General features: G+C 51.8%; 1 protein-coding gene across 5 annotated transcripts in view; it reads left to right on the forward strand.

The window, feature by feature from the left end:
* CYTH3 (cytohesin 3) overlaps positions 1-20,729 on the forward strand; it is a 111,538-nt gene extending 90,809 nt beyond the window's left edge. For 4 of the 5 annotated variants that reach the window (XM_063813739.1, XM_016946020.3, XM_063813738.1 and 1 more), the window contains 9 exon segments: positions 4,542-4,660; positions 8,766-8,846; positions 11,210-11,322; positions 11,546-11,694; positions 11,879-11,990; positions 16,700-16,776; positions 16,894-16,965; positions 17,083-17,237; positions 17,494-20,729. In XM_063813739.1, coding sequence (XP_063669809.1) covers positions 4,542-4,660; positions 8,766-8,846; positions 11,210-11,322; positions 11,546-11,694; positions 11,879-11,990; positions 16,700-16,776; positions 16,894-16,965; positions 17,083-17,237; positions 17,494-17,566 — 951 coding nt within the window. In that variant the 3' untranslated portion in view covers positions 17,567-20,729. 5 annotated transcript variants of the gene reach the window in all.
* Positions 20,730-20,910: the final 181 nt, after the last annotated feature.

The raw sequence follows: 20,910 nt of genomic DNA on the forward strand, positions 1-20,910 counted from the left end.
GGTGGCTCAACGCCTGTAATCCGAGCACTTTGGGAGGCCGGGGTGGGTGGATTGCCTGAGGTTAGAAGTTCAAGACCAGCTTGGCTAACATGGTGAAACCCCATCTCTACTAAAAATAGAAAAAAATTAGCTGGGTATGGTAGCAGGCACCTGTAATCTCAGCTACTCGGGAGGCTGAGGCAGGAGAATCGCTTGAACCCAGGAGGTGGAGGTTGCAGTGAGCCTAGATTGCACTAATGCACTCCAGCCTGGGCGATAAGAGCAAAACTCTGTCTCAAAAAAAACAAAACAAAATAAAAACAGAAGAAGCAAAAAAACAATAGGAGGAAACTTTTTATAGTAGGATATTTGTGTATATTATAAATATCATCAAAGAGATACGATAGGATGTTTCTTATCCATGATATAAAAATGGGGGATTGTGAAAAAGAACCTTGGAAATGAAAACTAGGAGTGTCTGTCACATCATCACTTGAGCATATGGAGAAGACGTGGCTGAAGAGTGGACGTGTGCTAGAAGAGAGTTTAAGAATTCTTTATTCAGTTTTGCAGAGACCTACAAGAAAACATGCAAGGTGGGTCCAGCAGCCCAAATTTCATGTAATAGAAGTCACAGAAGGAGAGAATGGAAAATGGAGGAGAGGAAATATTTCAAAGAAATCTTGGAATATTTTAGAACTAAGAAAAATCCTTAGATTCAAAGGCCCCACCAAATGCCAAGCAGGATAAAAATTGAAAAGACTTATACACATAGACGTGTCAAGTAAAATGTTGTAAAACTCATGGATAGAGGAATTCATTAAATTTCCCAGGAAGGAAAGATCAGATTACCTAAGAAGAAATGAGGAGCACAGCAAGCTTGTCAGGGATGCTGGATCAAAGACAGGAGGGGAGCAGTGCCTGCCAAGGCCTGAGGAAACATGATTTAAAACCCCAAATTCTGTCTGTCCTGTCACTCACAAGAGAAGGTGAGGAAACACATGTTCAGACACACAAGGGCTTCTCTGATCTCTAGGAATTGTGTAATTGGAGCGTGACACCTCAAAACAAGAAATGACTACATAGGATAAAAAAGGAAAGGCATGCAAAGAAACAAGCAAAACTTTTAATGTCAAAGTGAGAAATTTATTGTTTAAAAGATTTTTTTTAAGTCCAAATTTATGTCAGTATTTAAGTAGCAAGGGGGAAAGGAAGGAAGGAAGTAACAGCTAAGGTTTTCTAGATGTTGATAGATAAAAATAAGTTTAAATACTTGTCAAAATTTTAAGAGTAGTCACTGAAGAGAAATAGGATTCTTAAATTATTAACAAACATTGAATAAAGAAAGTTTGATCCATTCAACACAAGGCTGGAAAGGCCTGTGAAATAGAAAGTACCAAATAAGGGGTCAGGAGTAAGTGCTAACTAATCAGTGCTCACCGTAGATTTGATTGGGCTAAAGTAATGACAAGACAGACACTTCGGTATTAATAAAATAATATAAAATAAAATCCAGCTTCGGATTGAGACCCACACCTAGAAGAGAAACAGAAAAAGATAGAGTAGGTGTAGTGGGTCAAATGGTGCCACCACCCCCATTTCTGCTGTTTGACTTTGAAATGGTATTTTAAAATAGTAAACATTTCTAATAATGTTAGAACACTCACTTTCTTTTATGAGTATTTACCTAGTGTATTAGTATTCTAGGGCTGCCATGACAAATGACCACCAACGGGGTGGTTTAAAACAAGAGAAATCTATTCTTGCTCAGATCAGGAGGCCAGAAGTCCGAGATCGGGGTGTGGGCAGGATTGCTGCTTAGACTGAGGGAGAATCCCTTCCAGCCTCGCTCCTGGCGGCTGCCACCCTCCTGGTCTCCACAGCCGTGGGCACCTCACTGTGGTCTCTGCCTCCATTGTCTTGTGGCCTTCTCTGCACCTTCTCCTCTCTGTCTCATAGGACAAGTGTGATTGAACGCAGAGCTTCTGTGTCCTCCTCCTCTGCTTGTCTCTTTGTCACCTGCCAGATAGCATTCTCCAAGAAATGTCAGTGTTTTGTGTGTTCTGAATTTTAGGGCAGGCCTTGAGCATCCAGAGGAAGGCATGGGAGCCTCATGCCCGGGCCCATTCAGTTCCCTGGGCTTCAGCTGACAGTGGCGGGGGCCTTCACCATGCAGGGTCAGGCCCCCAGCCCTGTAGCCCCAGAGATGACAGGACAACTAGTGATCCCTCAGGGTGTCCTGTCTCCCCTCCCACCTGCAGCTGATGGCCTCACCTGGCTTCTCCACTGGCCTCACTTGTTTTCCTCACTTAGAGCCAATAGCAAAGCCCCAGCACTGTCTTTCCTGCCCTAGCCTCTGTTTTCAGGGAACTTGGGCTGCATTAGGCCTCTCGAAGGACCAGACCTGCATTGCTACTGTGTGTGTGTGTGTGTGTGTGGTTTGTGTGTGTGTGGTTGTGTGTGGGTGTGTGTGGTGTGGGTGTGTGTGGTGTGGGTGTGTGTGGTGTGGGTGTGTGTGGTGTGTCTGTGGTGTGTGGTGTATGTGGTGTGTGTGTGTGTGGTGTGTGTGGTAGGTGGTGTGTGTGGGGTGTGTGTGGTGGGGGTGTGTGGTGGGGGTGTGTGGGGTGTGTGTGGTGGGTGTGTGTGGGGTGTGTTGGGTGTGGGGTGTGTGTGGGGTGTGGGGAGGTGTGTGTGTGTGGGTGTGTGTGTGTGTGGGGGTGTGTGTGGGTGTGTGTGGTGGTGTGTGTGTGTGTGTGTGGGGTGTGTGTGTGGGGTGTGGGGTGTGTGGGGTGTGTGTGTGGTGGTGTGTGTGGTGTGTGTGTGGGGCATGTGTGTGGGGTGTGGGGTGTGTGGGGTGTATGTGGGGTGTGTGTGTGTGTGGTGTGTGTGTGTGTGTGTGTCTGTCTTGTAATTTAGATGGTGCCCCTGTGGGTGTGCCCACTTAAACTCTCACCAGATACATATGAGAATTGATTTAGGATTGTTAGACTCACTGATTTTTTTGGAGAGTAACATTAAAACATGGTGCACAAATTCTAAATGTACAGCTTGAAGAATCTTTATAAATTAATACACTCACATAACTGCAACCCAGAACAAGCCGCAGTTGTAGAATATTACAGGGCACCTTTCTGGTACCTCATCCTAGGGAATTCACTCCCCAGGGTAACCAGTCCTTAATCACCATAAGTTAGTTTTGCCTTTTTAAAACCTTCTATGAATGGAACTGAAATACTCTTCCGTGTCTTCTTTTGCTCCATATCATGTCTGTGAGATTCATTCTTGTGAGTGTTCATTCCATTTCATGGCTGTAGAGTCTTCCATCATGTGATTATGCCAGAATGTATTGATCGGTTCTCTTACTGACTGTTTTCAGTTTTTGGAAATAAGGCTGCTGTGGACGTTCGTGTGTTTAAAAAAAATAGGAAATTTCTGGATGGACCGTGAGGGTATGAGGCAGCCCTGGTCTTGGGTATTGAGAGTCTTAGCTGGATAAAGCCTCTCTGAATTTGTAGAAATGGCCTCCTGGCAAATTGATTTCTGAATTCCCTATTCCCTTGCCACCCTTGCCAACACATATTTTGAAACTGGCTGCAAGACTGTGTTAGAGGTAAACATTTCTATTAATAGGTTCCTGGGACTTCTCATGAGACAGTGCTCAGCTGATTCAGGCCAGGGGCAGCCCATTGCCTTTGAGATTGTCAGCTGTGCTGCAGCCCTCAGAGTGGGCATGAGCTTTGACTGGATGAGCTTGGTGGCACAGCATGTCAGATAGTATGTTTTTGGTATCAGGTAATAGAAAATCCAACAAAATGTATCTTACACAGGGCGAGGTTTATCTTCTCACACAGCTGTGTAGCAGTAGGTGGCTCCCAAGTGGCAAGAAGGCGGTCCCTGTACCCATCTCAGGGTTTCCCATGTGAGATGGCCACTGTGGCTCTGGTCATCACATAAGTGTTCAAGGCAGAAAGGAGGAGGAAGAGCAGTGCTGGCTCATGGGCTCCTTTTTACCAGGAAATCAAAAACTTTCCCTCCAGGCTTGCCTTTCTGTCTGGCCAGATCTGGGTCACAAGGTCATTTCTAGTGCCAAAGGCAGCCAGGAAACTCCCTCTCTAGTGAAGGGGGTGGCAGGGAGCGGGGACCAGCACCACTCGCTTGCTGCGTCCCTGGGAGTGGGGCCAGGTTGGCCAACCGGCAGTGGCCACCACCCACAAAGTTTTCCTCGCAGACGCAGAATAAACCATCTTTCTAAGCTTGGGAAATCTAATATTACTGTTACTCCTGCCTTTATAATTTCTAATAACCACTTGTAATGGTTTGTTCAGTAACCCATTTGTCTGTCTTTTAACTTGTTAAACTGAACAGGAGGAATGAACGTGCGTTTCTTTGATAAAATGTAGTATGGATTTGGGAAAATCAGAATGTGCAGTTGTATGGGTGTCTCTGGTATTATTTTTGCTGTGTCCATACCAGTAAAATCCTGACACTAAGTGTATTTCTGTCTTTGAAAAATGAGTTTGAGTGACACTCCTAACCAGTGCTTCCATTTTAATGTTCTTCAGGGAATTCAGTTTCTAATAGAAAATGACCTGCTACAGAGTTCCCCAGAAGACGTCGCCCAGTTCCTTTATAAAGGAGAAGGCCTAAATAAGACCGTCATTGGGGACTACCTGGGTGAAAGGTGAGTTAGAGGAGGATGCAAAGCCCTACCTGGGGCCACTCAGCCCTGCAGCTTGACCTAGGCTCACGCTCCACTTTCGGGGCCTTCACAGCCTAAAGGCATGATAGAGCCATGGGCTGTGGGCATCCACATGCCCGTCTCAATACCAAGTGAGCCCAGTGCAACTGGTTCCTCTCCCGTGTCCATGGGAGGAGAGAGGCATTACCGTATTCTGAGATCCTGGGACTCCTCTGGAATCCTGTTTTTCAGGGAGCCACAACAGAACTGACAATGCTGCTGCCCCTTTCTCCTTGTCTTGGAAAGCATCTTAATCGTCTTCTGTTTTGCCCAGTAATAAGCCAGATTTCTCAGTGGTTTTCTTTCTCCTGTTACTTGCAGTATGAATAAAGGTGGAAAGTGAATTTTTTTAATGGAAAGCAGCAGGTCAGATTTACTTTCTGACTGCGACTGGCTTAGCAGAGGTTAGGGCAGGACTGCTGAGGCAGCACATGCCCTGAGTATGCCAAACAGACTTTTGTCAAAGACCAGAAGAAAGTGTTTTTAAACAAAAGCCCAGTAGTTCCTAAAGTTGGGCGGTTTTGGTTTTTAGCTTTTTTAAAAAAAATATTTGATCGAAAGTGGAAAGTGGAATACTTCCCGACTCATTCTCTGAGGCCAGCACTACCTGATACCCAAACCAAAGACACCGCTAGAAAATGGCAGACCCTATCCTTATGACTGTAATATATAGTAAGCAATAGGTAAAAAGGATTGTGCACCAAGGGGGACTTACCCCATGCATGCAAGGTTAGTTCAACATATAAGTCAATTAAAGTAATGTATCTTTCACATAAAGGACAAAACCCACATGATCTTCTCAACAAATACAGGAAAAGCATTTGACAGAACTCAAAACTCCTTCACGATAAAAACACTTAAAAAGCTAAGACAGGCAGGGAACTTCTTCAACATGATGGAGGGTACCTATAAAAAACCCCACTTTAACATCATACTTAATGATGAAAGACTGCTTTCCCCCTAAGATCAGGAACGAGACAAGGAGGTCTGCTCTTAGCACTGCTGTTCAGCCTGGTGCTGGCACGCCTTGCCAGGGCAGTTAGACAAGAATATAAAGACATCCAAATTGGAAAGGAAGAAATTAAATTCTATTTGCAGATGATGCAATCATATATATAGAATATCCTAAGGAATCATTAAAAACTATTAGAAGTAATACATTCAGTAAGGTTGCATGATATACAATTAATATACAAAACTCAATTGGCCAGGCGTGGTGGCTCATGCCTGTAATCCCAGCGCTTTGGGAGGCCGAGGTGGGCAGATCACAAGGTCAGGAGATCGAGACCATCCTGGCTAACACGGTGAAACCTCATCTCTACTAAAAACACAAAAAATTGGCTGGGTGTGGTGGCAGGCGCCTGTATTCTCAGCTATGCAAGAGGCTGAGGCAGGAGAATGACGTGAACCTGGGAGGCGGAGCTTGCAGTGAGCCAAGATGGCGCCACTGCACTCCAGCCTGGGCTACAGAGTGAGACTCTGGCTCAAAAAAAAAAAAAAAAAAAAAAAAAAAATCAATTGTATTTCTATACAATAGCAATGAGTAAACTGAAACAGATATTAAGTAAACAGCTCCATTTATAATAGCATTAAAAGGAATAAGATACTTAGGATAAATTTAACAAAAAAGCAACATTTTTACTCCAAAAACCACAAAACATTGTTGAAAAAAATGAAAAGACCTAAATAAATGGAAAAGCATCCCATGTTCATGGATTGGAGGGCTTACTATTGCTAAGATGCCAATATTCCAACAGTGATCTACAGATTTATTGTACTTCTTATTGAAATCCCAGCTGACCTCTTTGCAGAAGTTGCGCATCCTAAAATTACTATGGAAAATTCAAGGGACCCAAAATAACCACAGCAGTCTAAAAAAGAACAAAGTTGCAGAACTCACATTTCCTGATTACAAAATAAAGTGGCCAGGCACGGTGACTCACTCTGTAATCCCAGCACTTTGGGAGGCTGAGGCGGGCAGATCACCTGAGGTCAGGAGTTTAAGACCAGCCTGGCCAACATGGTGAAACCCCATCTCTACAAAAATACAAAAATTAGCCAGACATGATGGCAGGTGCCTATAATCCCAGCCACTCGGGAGGCTGAGGCAGGAGAATCGCTTGAACCCAGGAGGCAGAGGCTGCAGTTTGTCAAAATCATGTTATTGGACTCCAGCCTGGGTAACAGAGTGAGACTCTCTCAAAAAAGAAAAAAAAAAAAAAAAAAAAGACTAAAGTGTATAGTCAAGACATTGTAAGACTGGCATAAGGATACACATATATAAATGATGGAACAGCATTCAGAATCCAGAAATAAACCCTCACATTAATGTCAAATAATTTTTCAACCAGGTTACCAAGACAATTTCAGTGGGGGGAAGAATAGCCTTTTCAACAAATGGTGCTGGGTAAAAGTAGGTAGACTCTACTTCATCAGAATATTGTGCTTCAGAAGACATCAAGAAATTGAAGGCTGGCCGGGCATGGTGGTGTTCACAGCTAATCATCAGTTACAGATTCCTTGGTTCCTTCCCCACTCCCACTGCTTCACTTGACTAGCCTGAAAAAAAAGGTAAAAAGACAACCCACAGGCCATCCTGGGTAACATAGTGAGCCCTGCCTCTACAAAAAATACAAATAAATCAGTATTACTTGCAAATATCTTCATCTATTTGTCTTTATATAATCTAGATAGAAGTCCTTAGCAGATTATAAGGACCAGTTATCATACTGATTCAGTCCTTGTAATCTCCTAAGGACTTCTATCTAGATTATATAAAGAACTCTTCCAAATAAGAGTAAAAATAACAAAAATTACTCAGTTATAAACTGGCAAAGGATCTGAATAGACGTTACACAAGTGGCCAATAAGCACAGGAAAAAATGCTCAATTGATCATCAAGGAGATGCAGATTGAAACCACAAGGAGAGGCTGGGCGTGGCGGCTCACGCCTGTAATCCCAGCACTTTGGGAGGCCGAGGTGGGTGGATCACGAGGTTAGGAGATCTAGGCCATCCTGCCTAACACGGTGAAACCCCGTCTCTACTAAAAATACAAAAAATTAGCTGGGCGTGGTGGCGGGTGCCTGTAGTCCCAGCTACTCGGGAGGCTGAGGCAGGAGAATCGCTTGAACCCAGGAGGTGGAGGTTGCAGTGGGCCAAGAATGTGCCACTGCACTCCAGCCTGGGCAGCAGAGCGAGACTCTGTCTGAAAAAAAAAAAAAAAAAAAAAAAAAAAAAACCCACAAGGAGATACCATTTCACACCCATTAGGCTGGCCGTAATAAAAAAGACACATAACAAATGCCAGCAAGGCTGCAGGGAAGTCAAACCTTTATTCATTGCTGATAAGATATAAAATGATGCAGGCAGGTGCCGTGGCTCACACCTGTAATCCCAGCACTTTGGGAGGCTGAGGTGGGCGGATCACCTGAGGTCGGGAGTTCGAGACCAGCCTGACCAACATGGAGAAACCCCATCTCTACTAAAAATACAAAAGTTAGCCGGGCATGGTGGCGCATGCCTGTAATCCCAGCTACTTAGGAGGCTGAGGCAGGAGAGTCGCTTCGAACCCAGGAGGCAGAGATTTCGGTGAGTTGAGATCACGCCATTGTATTCCAGTCTGGGCCACAAGAGTGAAATTCTGGCTCAAAAAAAAAAAAAGGATATAAAATGATACTTTGGAAATCTCTCTGGCAGTTACTCAAAATGTAAAACATAAACTTTAACATGGAACCCAGTAATTCCACTCTTAGGTATTTACTCAATAGAAATAAAAATGTGGCCAGGTGTGGTGGCTCATGCCTGTAATCCCAGCACTTTGGGAGGCCCAGGGAGGTGTGGGAGGACCACTTGAGCCCAGGAGTTGCAGACCAGCCTGGGTAACATGGTCAGCCCTGCCTCTACAAAAAATACAAATGTTTTAAAAAAGCATGGCCATGCAGAAACTTGTGCATGAACGTTCATAGCCACATTATTCATCAGCCGCATCTTTTAAAATGATTGCGATAATGTACATTAGGTTTGAAACTTACTTCTTTTTTTCCCAGGGATGAATTTAATATTAAAGTTCTTCAAGCCTTTGTTGAACTCCATGAGTTTGCTGATCTCAACCTTGTACAAGCCTTAAGGTAAGTATGATCATTTGCTGGGTGTAGAGTGGATGGGGAAGGCCAGAGGACCGCTGCCTGGGCAGCAGTGGCGGTGAATTGACTCCAGGTAACTTGGTGCCACACGGGTCTCACAGATGCTGGCTCCTTTTCCGGATGATCCAGCTAATGCTGTGTGACACTGAGCAGCCCTAGACAGGAATTGGGGCACACGCTTAAGATAAGGGCCGTGCTTTCCTCACTGTGGCCGCTGATGCTCCTTCCATTCCGTTTCCTTTTATTTGTAATGCTGTTTGGCAGTAGTCGAGTGCCTTCTTCCCAAGCTCTGTATGGCGTGGCGTTGGTGCTCCATGGGGTTACTTCCTTCCACATTTGACCCAAAGCACCAAACGCATGGATACCTGAGTGTGCCAGAGAGGATGTAGGCGTCTCGCCATTTTGGTGTCTGGGACACACTCCCTGGATGCCCCCTTGAGCTGCCCTTCCTGCACGTTTTCTTCCGCCTGCTCTGCAAGCAGGAAGTTGTCTCGCTTCCTTCCTTGGTGCCCCGGCTGAGTCGCGTGGGCTCTTCATCTGTTCTGGGCCTTGACCCTGAGCCAGTACTCAGCAGCATCCGGGGGAGAGGAGGCAGGGCTTCTAGTGGGAGCCGCCTCAGCCGGCCCTTGGACTGAGAAAATCAGGCCGCACCTCGTCATCTTCTCAAATCTTCTGCTTCATACCTTGTTCTCGTTTACGTGGACTGTTTCCTCATGGCCTTACCTCAACTGCACACTGCAATGTTGGCAGCGTTTCTGTGGGACCCTCGTGATGTTGTGCTCACAGCGCAGCCTGGGGCTGAACAGTGCGCTGAGAGTTCGCAACATATAAGAATCCTGCAGCTGCAGTTCAGGCTTATCAGATTCCGTTTCTGGAAGCTGTACATCCAGAGAAGGGTGCAGGCCTGGTGAGTCTGGGAGGGGTGTCTGGTGCGGCCCTTGCAGCTGTGACTCCATTTCTTTCAGTCCGTCAGTCTCTGGCGAGAGCCGGAGAGGTTCCTATTAATTCCCACAGCCGTGGGAGCCTGGCATAGCCCCGTAGAGGGCCTGATGGAGGCACAGGGTGGGCGGGAATACAGGCAGGTCCTGTGGCCTGAGGAGCTGCCCTGAGGATGTTAGCTTTTGTCCTGAGGGACACGGCAAGCCTGTGTGGGGCAGGGGCATGCGGGCTGACTCGAGACGCATCACTGCTGTGGGGTGGGCAGGTGCATGCTTTGCTGGTGAATGTGGGGCAGAGAGGGAGTGAGGGGTGGAGGAGGGGTGGTTGTGTTGAGTCTGAAGGCTGCTGGTGCAGGCCTGGTGGAGAAGAAGGGGCCTGGTAGAGAGTGGGGCCAGATGTGGCTGGAATCCTGGGAAGAGAGAGCAGAGGAAGGACCCTGGGGAGCTGCCCTGTGTGAGGGACGTGCAGAGGAAGAGGAGCCCCGCAGGGCCAGGCTGCATCCTCCCCCGATGGCTGGTGGGATCAGTATTTTAAAAAGCCCAGAGACTTAATTGGAGCCTCGAGGTCTAACTCGGTCTTGATCCTTGTGCTAAATCCACGGCAGCATCAGACATTGCTGAATAGCTGGTGCGGGAGGCTGCAGCTGGCCATGGGGACTGCAGCCCCTGCCTCCGGGGCTCACTCCTGGGCGGCCAGACAGTGGCTAAGGCAGACAGGTAGCAGGGGTGGTGCCACGCAGCCAAGGAACGCAAGGAAGGGAAGCAGTGAGCGGGGGCGGGGCGGGTTGTTGGGCTGGGGGTTGCAATTACAGGCAGGGCAGCCAGGGAGACCTCAGCCAGAGGGGATGCCTGAGGGTGGGAGTGTCTGCTGGGCCTGGTCTCTGAGGCAGGCATGTGTCTGCCCAGCAAGGCAGCAGCAGCTTCTGACCGCAGCGCCCAGTGTTGTAGGTGGGGCTTTGGATACCGTCCTGTGGACTATGGCTCTGCCTTATGTGTGGGAGTTCTGAAAGGAGGACATGGTCTTGTTGATGCTGTGAGGACCGGCTGGTGGCAGCTCGGGACAGGCAGGGCTCTGGTGATCACCTGGCAGCAGCAGGAGATGGTGGCAATGGGGACAGAGAAGTGCCTGGATCCTGGATATTTACTTTTTAGGCAGAGACAACCGGCCTCGCTGCTGAATAGGTTGTAGTTACAAAAAGATGAGCCATCAGTAAGCGTGTCTCGAGTTATGGAACGGAAGGAGACTGTCCTGGGTCTTCTCCTTTCTGTCTCTGCGCCCCCAAGCCCCTGCCAGAGCTGTACCCCAGGCTCGGGAGGAAAACGTCCTTCCTGAGCTGGGCAGAAGCTGCCCTTGGCCGTGAGGCGGTGTTGGTTCTGATGCGGCTTCCCATGGCTTTGGTGTCTCCACAGGCAGTTCTTATGGAGCTTCAGGCTGCCCGGGGAGGCGCAGAAGATTGATCGCATGATGGAGGCTTTCGCTTCTCGCTACTGCCTGTGCAACCCCGGGGTCTTCCAGTCCACAGGTCAGTGCAGAGCCCACAGCCTGGCCCCTTGCCAGGCACAGCCTCCAGCTCTGGAGGGGGCGGCCCCTGTGGGCACAGCCCAGCGTGTGTTCCTGGGGACCTGCCTTCCCTGAGCGAGGACGACCTGTGGGCCGGGCACCTCTTGCAGGCGCGCCCCCAGCACGCGGGGTCCCACTGTCCACTGGAGGTTCTGGCTGAGCCCAGCACCCCGGACTCGTTGCAGACACGTGCTACGTGCTGTCATTCGCCATCATCATGCTCAACACCAGCCTCCACAACCACAACGTGCGTGACAAGCCCACGGCAGAACGGTTCATCGCCATGAACCGCGGCATCAACGAGGGCGGGGACCTCCCTGAGGAGCTGCTGAGGGTGAGCTCCCCGGCCCGCGGCCGCTGCCGTCTGCAGGATGTCTTCGCTGTGAGCGGCCGCAGCGCCCGCGACTCTAGACACGCCTCCCAAGCCTCCTTGCCGCCCTGGTCCCGCTGAGCTTTCTGCCGGGCCAGCCGGTTTCCTCTGAGTCTCTGAACTGGCTGCTGTTTTCCCCTCCTTGCAGAATTTGTATGAGAGCATTAAGAACGAGCCGTTTAAGATCCCGGAGGACGACGGGAACGACCTGACCCACACCTTCTTCAACCCCGACCGCGAGGGCTGGCTCCTGAAGCTGGGTGAGCCGCCGGCCCAGCGGGACCCGGGCGTGACCCCTCTGCCCATGGCAGCAGCCCCTCGGGTTCCTCCCAGGCTCATCGTAGGAAGGCCCCCCACCGCAAGCAGAGCCGTTAAAAAGAAACGCGGTTAAGCCAGAGCCGGCTCTCGGTAGCTGCACGGCCACGGCTGCTTCTCTGAGCCGGGGCCTCAGAGCCATGTCCGCGGCAGAGAGTAACGCCCAGGCTGCACGGCCCGTCCCAGAAATCTGCGGAGTTAGCATCCAGATCCAGCCAGGGCAGCTTCCTGCACGAGAAGCAAGCGCGTTACCTCCACAGAGCCTGTGTGCCTCTCTCGGTTTGGTGTGGCTGTGATTTTTGACGCGTGGTTTAAATGTGCCTTCTTGTTGTTTTCCTTCTGCCTGTGGCTCCCACCTTTCTGTTCTGTGACGGGCTGTCCCTGCTTGTCCTGCTTTAGGAGGTAGGTACCCAGTGGCTCCCCGCCCCCTCAGCGGCTCATTCCTCTCGCTCTCCCCACGTTGGTCTGTGTGAGCTCCGCTGTGTGGCTGCCATTCATCCGATCCATCTGTGGACTTGCCGGGGCCGCGCCGTGCGCGGTGTGGTGAATGCTACACCCACCCCCAGGGGCGGGGCTGAGAGTGGCTGGGACCTGGAGCACATGGGGATGCTGTGTGGGAACCAGCTTGCCCGCCACCCCGTGTCTCTAGGGGTCCGCAGCAGTAGAGAAGCAGACAGCCAGCCCTGTCCCTGCGGCTTCACCCTCCACCCCATACTAACCCAGCAGCGCATGGAGAGATTTCGGGAGTGCTCTAAAGGCTTTTGGAGCAATTTAGGGCACTTACGGGCAGTTTTAGAAATGCTGAGGGGTTGTTTTGCCTGCGGGCCGGGGATGGTTGCCTTATGCCCACAGTGAAGCGGGTGAGATGCGGTAGCTGGGTTCACGCAAGCCTTTCTGAGAGCAGGCGGGCAGCACGTGAGACCTGGAGTGGAGCATCCTGGTGATTTTTTAAAAATTTTATCAGCCGGGTGCAGTGGCTCATGTGTGTAATCCTAGTGCTTTGGGAGGCTGAGGTGGGAGGATTGCTTAGGCCAGGAGCTTCAGACCACCTGGGCAATATAGTGAAACCCCATCTTTACAAAAAATTAGCCTGGCGTGATGGTGTGTGCGTGTAGTCCCAGCTACTAGGGAGGCTGAGGCAGGAGGATGGCCTGAGCCCGGGAGGTTGAGGCTCCAATGAACCATGACTGTGCCACTGCTCTCCCACGTCGGCAACAGAGTGAGACCTCGTCTCAAAAAAATAAAAATTATCAAGGAAGGATGAGACACGGTGTGACAGGCACAGGCCTCCTCAGCTGGTGGAAAGGGTGGGAGGTCCCACAGGTCTGCCATTCCCATTAGGGTCTTCGACCTTGGCCGTTGCTCTTTGACTTTTTTCTGGCTGTACCGAGGTTTGGGGGAGTTGTAGATATTTGCCTGAAAACCTAGTACCATGGTCTTTGGCTCGGGTGCCTGAGAGACCCGATTCAAATCACATTGTGCGAGTGTTCTAGAGTGAGGGCCGGTGGGGGGGAATGTAACCGGAAATGCCGGCAGGCACTCTGGGGCCGGGATAAGTGGGATGTTCGTTTGATTAGATGCCTCCCTTCTGGTTCCTGCATTGCCCACCAGTGTCCCCTCGAGGGACAGTGACGCCATCAGCCTGCCTGGCAGCCAATGTGACCCCTGCCACCAGGGAAAGGTCGGCTCTAGAGACATAAGTGTGTGAATGAAATGAAGGCACAGCAGAGCTCGTGTTATCTAACCTGTTTTCTGGTTGGGCAGATAAACAGGCCACGAAATGAGTGCACACAGTGCTCACGGGAACCAAGAGCTGGCTGGGCACCGGGTGCCAAGCGCAGGGGCCCTGGAGGGGCTGGTCCAGCTGGCGTGGCCTCAGTGTGGTGGGCGGCCCGGTGAGCGCCTGCTGCTCTAGGGGCTGGCTTCCTTGTCCTCTCCCAGCACCCTGTATGTCTGCTGTGTTCTCAGAAACAAAGTTCGAGACTAAAGGCTGGCGAGCCAGGGCCCGGGCTGGAGGCAGACGAGATGGATGCAGGATCTAGAACGTGCTTCCAGGCGTGTGCTCAGCGGGGAGTGCGGCCTGGCTTGGTTGCATTCTTATTGTAGATTTGCTTTTAGAACAGGTGGTCTTAAAAAGGCCTGGATGCTTTGCCAGAGCATAGGAGCCCTGCTGTGTACACAGGCGTGGCTTACGATTGTTGGTAACTTAAGACTTCGAGTCTTGAATCAATCACCAGAAAAAAAAAAAAAAAATCCTAGGAGGTGGCCCAATCCGAGCTGCCATGCAGAAAGTGTGTGCATGTGGACCTGTGTGTGCGCGCACGCGCCTGCCTGCTAACGGCAGTGAAGACAGAAACTTGCAGAGAGAAAGTGGCTCCCATCTGCAGGTTCCAGAAACCAGGCTCTTGTCTGCAGGCGAGAATGCTGTGTGGTGTGGCCAGAAACAAGTGTGAGCAGAGCCTGCTCGGCTCTGAGACCAAGCTTATCACCCCTTCCCTGGGCCTGCAGTCCTGGTCTGCAACGACCCCCTGGCCCTGAGGACTGGACAGGGATGGGGCTCTCCGTGGGAGGTGTGCGCGGGGGACCCAAGGTGGAGCTGAGAGGCCACCTGGCAGACCCCTCCCAGGCGGGGCCAGGTGTGTGGGCTAGTGGAACATACAGGTCCTTTGCTGTCCACCATGCTGGGAGCGTGGAGGAAGAGAGCAGGCGCTGGACAGAAACACACAACCTGGGGGCTCCTGGATGAGCTCCCCAAGAACTGGAGACTCAGATAACAGGGCAGGGAGAAAGGCCACAGCTGGGGAGCCAGGAAGGGCAGCCCCTGCTGCCGCCCAAGGAGTTGGGTTTAAAGCTGAGTGCAGTGGGACCCTTTGGGGGGCTTCAAGCCGGGAGGGGCATGATTGCCACGTTTTTGAAAAGATGTCTTTGGCCGCTGTCTGGGGGATGGCAGCTGGCACCAGTGCAGCTGGAGCAGGGCCTGCTCTGGAGGGAAGCAAAGGCGACCGTGACAGTGACGGATGTCAGGGTAGTGGAGTTGCTGTCAGCTGATTCTGCCACAGCAGTTCAAGCTGGAGCAAGTGCCTGGAAGGAATCAGCACTGTCCTCCTGTCCCTAGGGTCTCGGGGACATAGAACACCTCTCACTGCTCACTGGAGGACTGTGGGACAAGGCAGGTTGCCCCCAGGGTCTCCTGCCCTCCCCTGTGGACTTGGGCCTCCCTGGTATGCTGCAGTGGAGGTGGGGAAGGTGAAGGCCAAGGGCTTGCACAGAGCATGGAGCCCGCGGTGAGACAGGGACACGAGGGCAACAAGGACTTTGGGCCTTGCTGTGGGCCTGGCTGGGTCTTAAAGGGGACCAGTGAGGCGCTGCTACAGTTGGGGCAGAGGGTTCCAGTGACGGAGCAGCTTGCAGGGGTTCGGGGAGTGGAAGCCCCGCCAGGGCTCAGGAGAGATGTTGGGGGCAGGGTCTGAGGGCTGGGGAGATGCAGCAGAGAGCTTGGGGGCAGATTTGCCCAGACCAGGGTCTAGACGGACCCTTTAACAGGTAGGCTGGTGGGACACTGATGAGACTGGGGCCTGTGGGGAGAGGAGGAACAGCTGGAGGCTGGGCTCCTGTTCCAGGCTGGCGGTGGCAACCGCATTGCAGGCTGCCTTAGGCATCAAAGGAGGACGGCAGCACTGAGTGAGGCAGGGGCCAGAGGGTCCCAGAGGGACTGCAGAGACCCCCTTCCGGCCTCCAGTTCCGCTGAGCCAGGCTTCCTCCCACCTGCAGCTGGTTCCTCCTCACCCAGGGTCTCTGCAAACCAGGCCCCAACAGGGAAAGCCCCCTGTGTCCTGGTGATCCATCCGCAGAGCCCTTCGCACACAGTCTTGCCTCCAGGCCTCAGCGCCCGTGCTGGCCCCCTCTTAGGGAGGGAGGGCTACTCCCCTGCCGGCCTGTCACAGAGAAAGCCAGGTGAGCTCCGCAGCGCTGGAGGGGCATGGGGCAGAGAGGGCCTAGTACCCCAGGGAGCACTTGAGTTCATTGCCACCAGCGTGTATTTCTTTGAATTATTTAAAAAACAAACACCGGCAAGGCTATAGCAGCTGAAGTCAGTTTGTCTCTGCTCAGTGTTTAAGAATCAGAGATTTCCTTCCCTTAGGGAGAGGAGGGCAGGTACAGATGGGGGTACGTGTGTGTGCACGTGTGCTCCAGATCTTGTTACAAAATTAATTCAGTCTCACGATTCCTTGGGCCCAGGGGTGATTGATTTTGATGGATCCCAGGGCTGCCCAAGGGCCTCTATAATGCGATAACCACCTGACATGGTGGGGTCAGGTGCTGGACAGAGCCAGGCGCGCAGTCCTGACTTCATCACACTGCCATCTCATGTGGGAAAATGACGCCATCCATCCCACTAACTCTCCCAGGAAGCGAATTGTAGCGCGGTCGTGTCATCAAGGGGCCCGTCAGTGCCATGGAGGGGGCGCCGGTGTGGGCGGGGTGGGTGCATGTGGGGCCCTGCGGTGGGAACGCTGAAGGACACCTGAACCCAAGCCCGGCGCCTGGTGGCCTTTCTGAAAACGCAGTGGTCTGTGCAGGTCCAGGGCCCCCTCTTGGACCCGCAGGCTCCCTGTGCACGGAGCGCAGACTCACGGGGCCCTTCTGCTTCTAGGAGGGCGTGTGAAGACCTGGAAGCGCCGGTGGTTCATCTTGACCGATAACTGCCTCTATTACTTTGAATACACAACAGTAAGTAAGGGCCAGGCCTCCTTGCCGCCTCCCAGCAGTCCCGGAGCTGCCCTGGGGCCAAGGGACCCTCAGGCTGGTGACCCACAGTGAGCCCCGCCGTGTACTTTTCTCTTGTAGGATAAGGAGCCCAGGGGAATCATCCCGTTGGAAAACCTCAGCATCAGGGAGGTGGAGGACCCCCGGAAACCCGTAAGCTCTTCTTCCTGAACCTTCTCTCCTGCCAGCCACCTGGGAGCCATCCTCACTGCCTGCAGGGAACCTGCCCCAAGCCCCCCTGACGGCCTCCCCTCTCTCTTTCTCCACCAGAACTGTTTTGAGCTCTACAATCCCAGCCACAAAGGGCAGGTCATCAAGGCCTGTAAGACGGAGGCCGACGGCCGCGTGGTAGAGGGGAACCATGTGGTGTACCGGATCTCAGCCCCCAGCCCGGAGGAGAAGGAGGAGTGGATGAAATCCATCAAGTGAGTGGGGCCTCGGGGGCGGGGCCAGGCCCGTCTTCTCGTGCCGGTTGGAGGGCGGGGGATGGTCTGGAACATGGATGCTTCCGTGTGCAAGGGTGGACCTTCTGTCTCCAGAAACCCCAGAGGGCCGGGCTGCCAAAGCCGACGTTCAGATCTGAGCCTGTGGTCCTGTCTGAGGGGCCTCTGGGGCTGGTGGGAAAGGGGAGGTCTGTGTGTCACCCACGACCTAACCTGTGTGTTTTCCTTTTTTCCCCAGAGCCAGTATCAGCAGAGATCCCTTCTATGACATGTTGGCAACGAGGAAACGAAGGATTGCCAATAAAAAATAGCTTTCCTGGCTAAAAGACCCAGGTAAAAGACCCAACCCCAGCAGAAAGACACCGCGGGCGGCCCCTCCGCGGAAGGCGTGGCAGGGAGGCAGTCACCCTGCGGTGCAAGCTGCTTCTCCAGAGCATACCGTGGCCCAGGTGGCATCCCCAAGGCCTCGTGCCGTGGCTGGGGTCCTGGGAGGTGGTCGCCCTGCAGTGCAAGCTGCTGCTTCAGAGCGTACCGTGGCCCTGACTGATCCTCGAGGCCTCCTGCCGTGGCTGGGGTCATGGTCGGCTGCGCATGTCCAGAAGCATTTCCTTCCTGCGACCATCCCGGCGCCCCTAGGGGGAGAAGCCAGGACAGCAGCTTCCGCTGTCTCCACAGCAGACACGGGACGGATTCCACACACGGGAGCCTCATTCGTACCATGCCAAACGCATTCACTTGGGGCAGTGTTAACCGTTCTAGAAAAGCCACTGTTTTATAGCAAAACAGGAAAGGAAAAGCTACCAGTTTTTTATTCAGAATTTTTCTCAGATATATAGGATTATAGCTTTTATATGCCTTTTTATATTCTGAAATTATAACAAAAGATACTTTCTAACAGTAGTATTTTTAGAATGGCAGCTATAAAGTTAACTCCTGGACACAAGTATATACTGTGCACTGAAAAAATATCCATCTAGACGCAGCACCCAAGGGGAGGGCTGGGGGCACCGGCACGGGGGCAGCTTGCAGCCCTGCCCTGTCAGGCTGTCAGACAAGCCCCGGGGGCAGCAGGTGGGCTCGGGACGGGCTGGGGGAGGGACGGCCATGGCACTTGGGGGCTCCAGGGTGACTCCCATGATGCCTCCCTTCAACCAGGCTTTTTGGCCCCACAAATACTTTAAGCAAATCATTAAAATTATAACAGTTAATGGTTTGGGGGTGTTTAGCCTGTAACTGCTAACTCCTAGGAAACAGCCTTTTCCCTGGACACAGATGGTCCATACGCTGAGCCACGTGAAACTGCTGATGTTTTGTTTAGACGCACACATATGGCAGCGTTTCATACAGGTCAGCAGGTTAGACCGGCTTTTGACCATATTCACCGCTATTTAAAACCTGTGGCAAAATGAACGCTTATTTTACAGACCTTCTAATTTGACCAGATTTCTTAATGAATAGACACAGAATTAACTAAAAACAGTCTCACCCCATGTAGTGCGCCGTGTCCTGAGAGAGGTGTCCTCCCTACGAGGAGGGAAGAACAGGCCCTGGGGTGCAGAGGCCCGGCACGTAGAGAACCCAGATAGACGCCGGTGGTGGAACTGGTCAAACTCCACGCCCGCCTGGGAGGTTGTCAGGTTGCTGTGGATGTAAGGATAGGAGGTGCCCAGTGCTCCGCTCAAGGAAGGATGGATCTGGGCCCCACCTACAGAGAGGGCTCAGGGCTGGACCGGGGGCATTGTGTGCTTGGGCCGACCTGGGCCGGTGGCAGACGCTGTTCTCTGTCGGGAGATTTGCGTCCCCAGGACCCTGTTACACAGTGGGCTGTTGGGTTGGTGGCTGGCTTTTCCTCTATGGACTTCCTCTTCCTGCCCCACCTGCATAGGCACACACACCTTGAATCTGCACCCTCTGGAGGGCATCTGTACTCCTGTGCAAAATGCCCAGTCCAGAGACAAAACCTCAGACTTTGTGCACCTAGGTTTTCTTCTCAGCAGCGGAGACTGTTCTTTGAGTTGCCTTGAAGTGGAGGCCGAGCGGCTGCGGGCCCTTCGCCTCCCTGCGGCTGACCTTGATGTAGCTTTAAGTCACACTAGACTGCAGAGGGGTCCGAGGCCAGAAACCCCTGTCCTGCATCAGACTTTCATTCCCAAGTTCTTAGGCTTTGTTACTGATACCTCAAATTGGAAGTTTTCGTTCTGAGAAAGGCAAGTCAGCGTTCTTGAAATGCCTGACTGGTAGATATGCAACTCTGGCCTCCAGTCTTCCATGAAAATAAATGCTGCCTGGACCCCCACCCAGACCACACACTGACGGCCGGCTCCGGCGGTGCCCACCCCTCAGGCTGGCCCGGCACCCAGGACTGGCCACAGCCAGCTCTGTCAGCATGTTGTGCTCGGACAAGCTGTTTCCTTCTTCTGACCAACCCAGGTGTGACCTGGGGATGCAGAGCTTTCTGTTTTGGGTGTTGGGAGAAGCAGCAGGAAGGAGTCGCCAGATGATCAAGCTCCCCCTTTGCTGTCATCTGTGAATGAGCTTCGCCAGGTGGTGGGCACCCAGGAGCCATGCAGAGGCTGTGGTGCTGAGTTAGACTCCAGGTACTTTGTGGTCAAAGGAAATCGCCTAGCTCCAGGCTGTGTTAGGACAGTATTAGCATGAAGGCTGTGCAACCATCATGCCTGCTGATCCTTGAGGCAGGCCTGGTCCAGAAAACTCTGGGTCAGTGACTGTGCAGGGCCAGCCGCCACCAGGACGGCCCTGAAAAAGGACACATCTGTTTTTGTCTCTCACCCTGGGCAGGCCCCGTCACAATCACAATCCTCCTCCTCCCCGCCCTGACATCTGAGCGCAGGGCTTGAACTGTTAGTCCCAACTCTGGCCAAAGATACTTTCTTCCAGAGACAGAGGCCAGGAGGCAGTGAGGGGAGCCCCGCGGGGAGGCGGCGGCGACTGCCACAGCCCTTCCAGCCTGTCTTGCTGGGCGCCCTGGTTCATATTTGAGTTTAATTGTACTGACCCTGGACCCAGATAAGCAGCAACTTTTTGTCTTTGGGGTCACAGAACATTTTGGGGCAGTTTAATGTGGTACCAAACTGAAAATAGGAGCTATTTATAGATGGAGCAGCACTTAGTGCTTCATAGAAAGCAATGCCTATTTTTAAAGTTACAAACGCAGATATCTACATAGATATGCTTTGCTGAGAAGTTAGGTCTGTGGTAGACCAGAAACCACAAATTGACTTTTTTTCTTAGAAAATATTTCTATTTGCGGTAAATATAGTAATATGTAAATAATGTACATCTGTTGATTTCTGGAGTGTCTGTTATTCAATGTATATACTCCCACAGCTCGCATGAAGAAACAGCCTCTATTGATACTTGGTTGTAAAGTGAAGTAAGATTGGAGGGTGGATGGCTGTCAGAGCTCTTGCAGATACTGTGTTCACTAAATAAAAATCACATGTATTGTTAAAACAAGCCTAAGACTTGGTTCTTTAAAACAGATATTGTTGGGTCCAGCAAACACCCCTCCAATTTTCCTTTGCCCGTCCGAGGTGGGATGGCCTGGCCGAAGGTGCTGACTTCGGCAGGAGCACTTACTTGAAGGTTTTAAGAAAGTGAATTCAGATGATGACAGGAAGGAGTCTGGAAGCAA

The sequence above is a fragment of the Pan troglodytes genome, chromosome 6, assembly GCF_028858775.2.
Source record: "Pan troglodytes isolate AG18354 chromosome 6, NHGRI_mPanTro3-v2.0_pri, whole genome shotgun sequence".
Classification (NCBI taxonomy): domain Eukaryota; kingdom Metazoa; phylum Chordata; class Mammalia; order Primates; family Hominidae; genus Pan; species Pan troglodytes.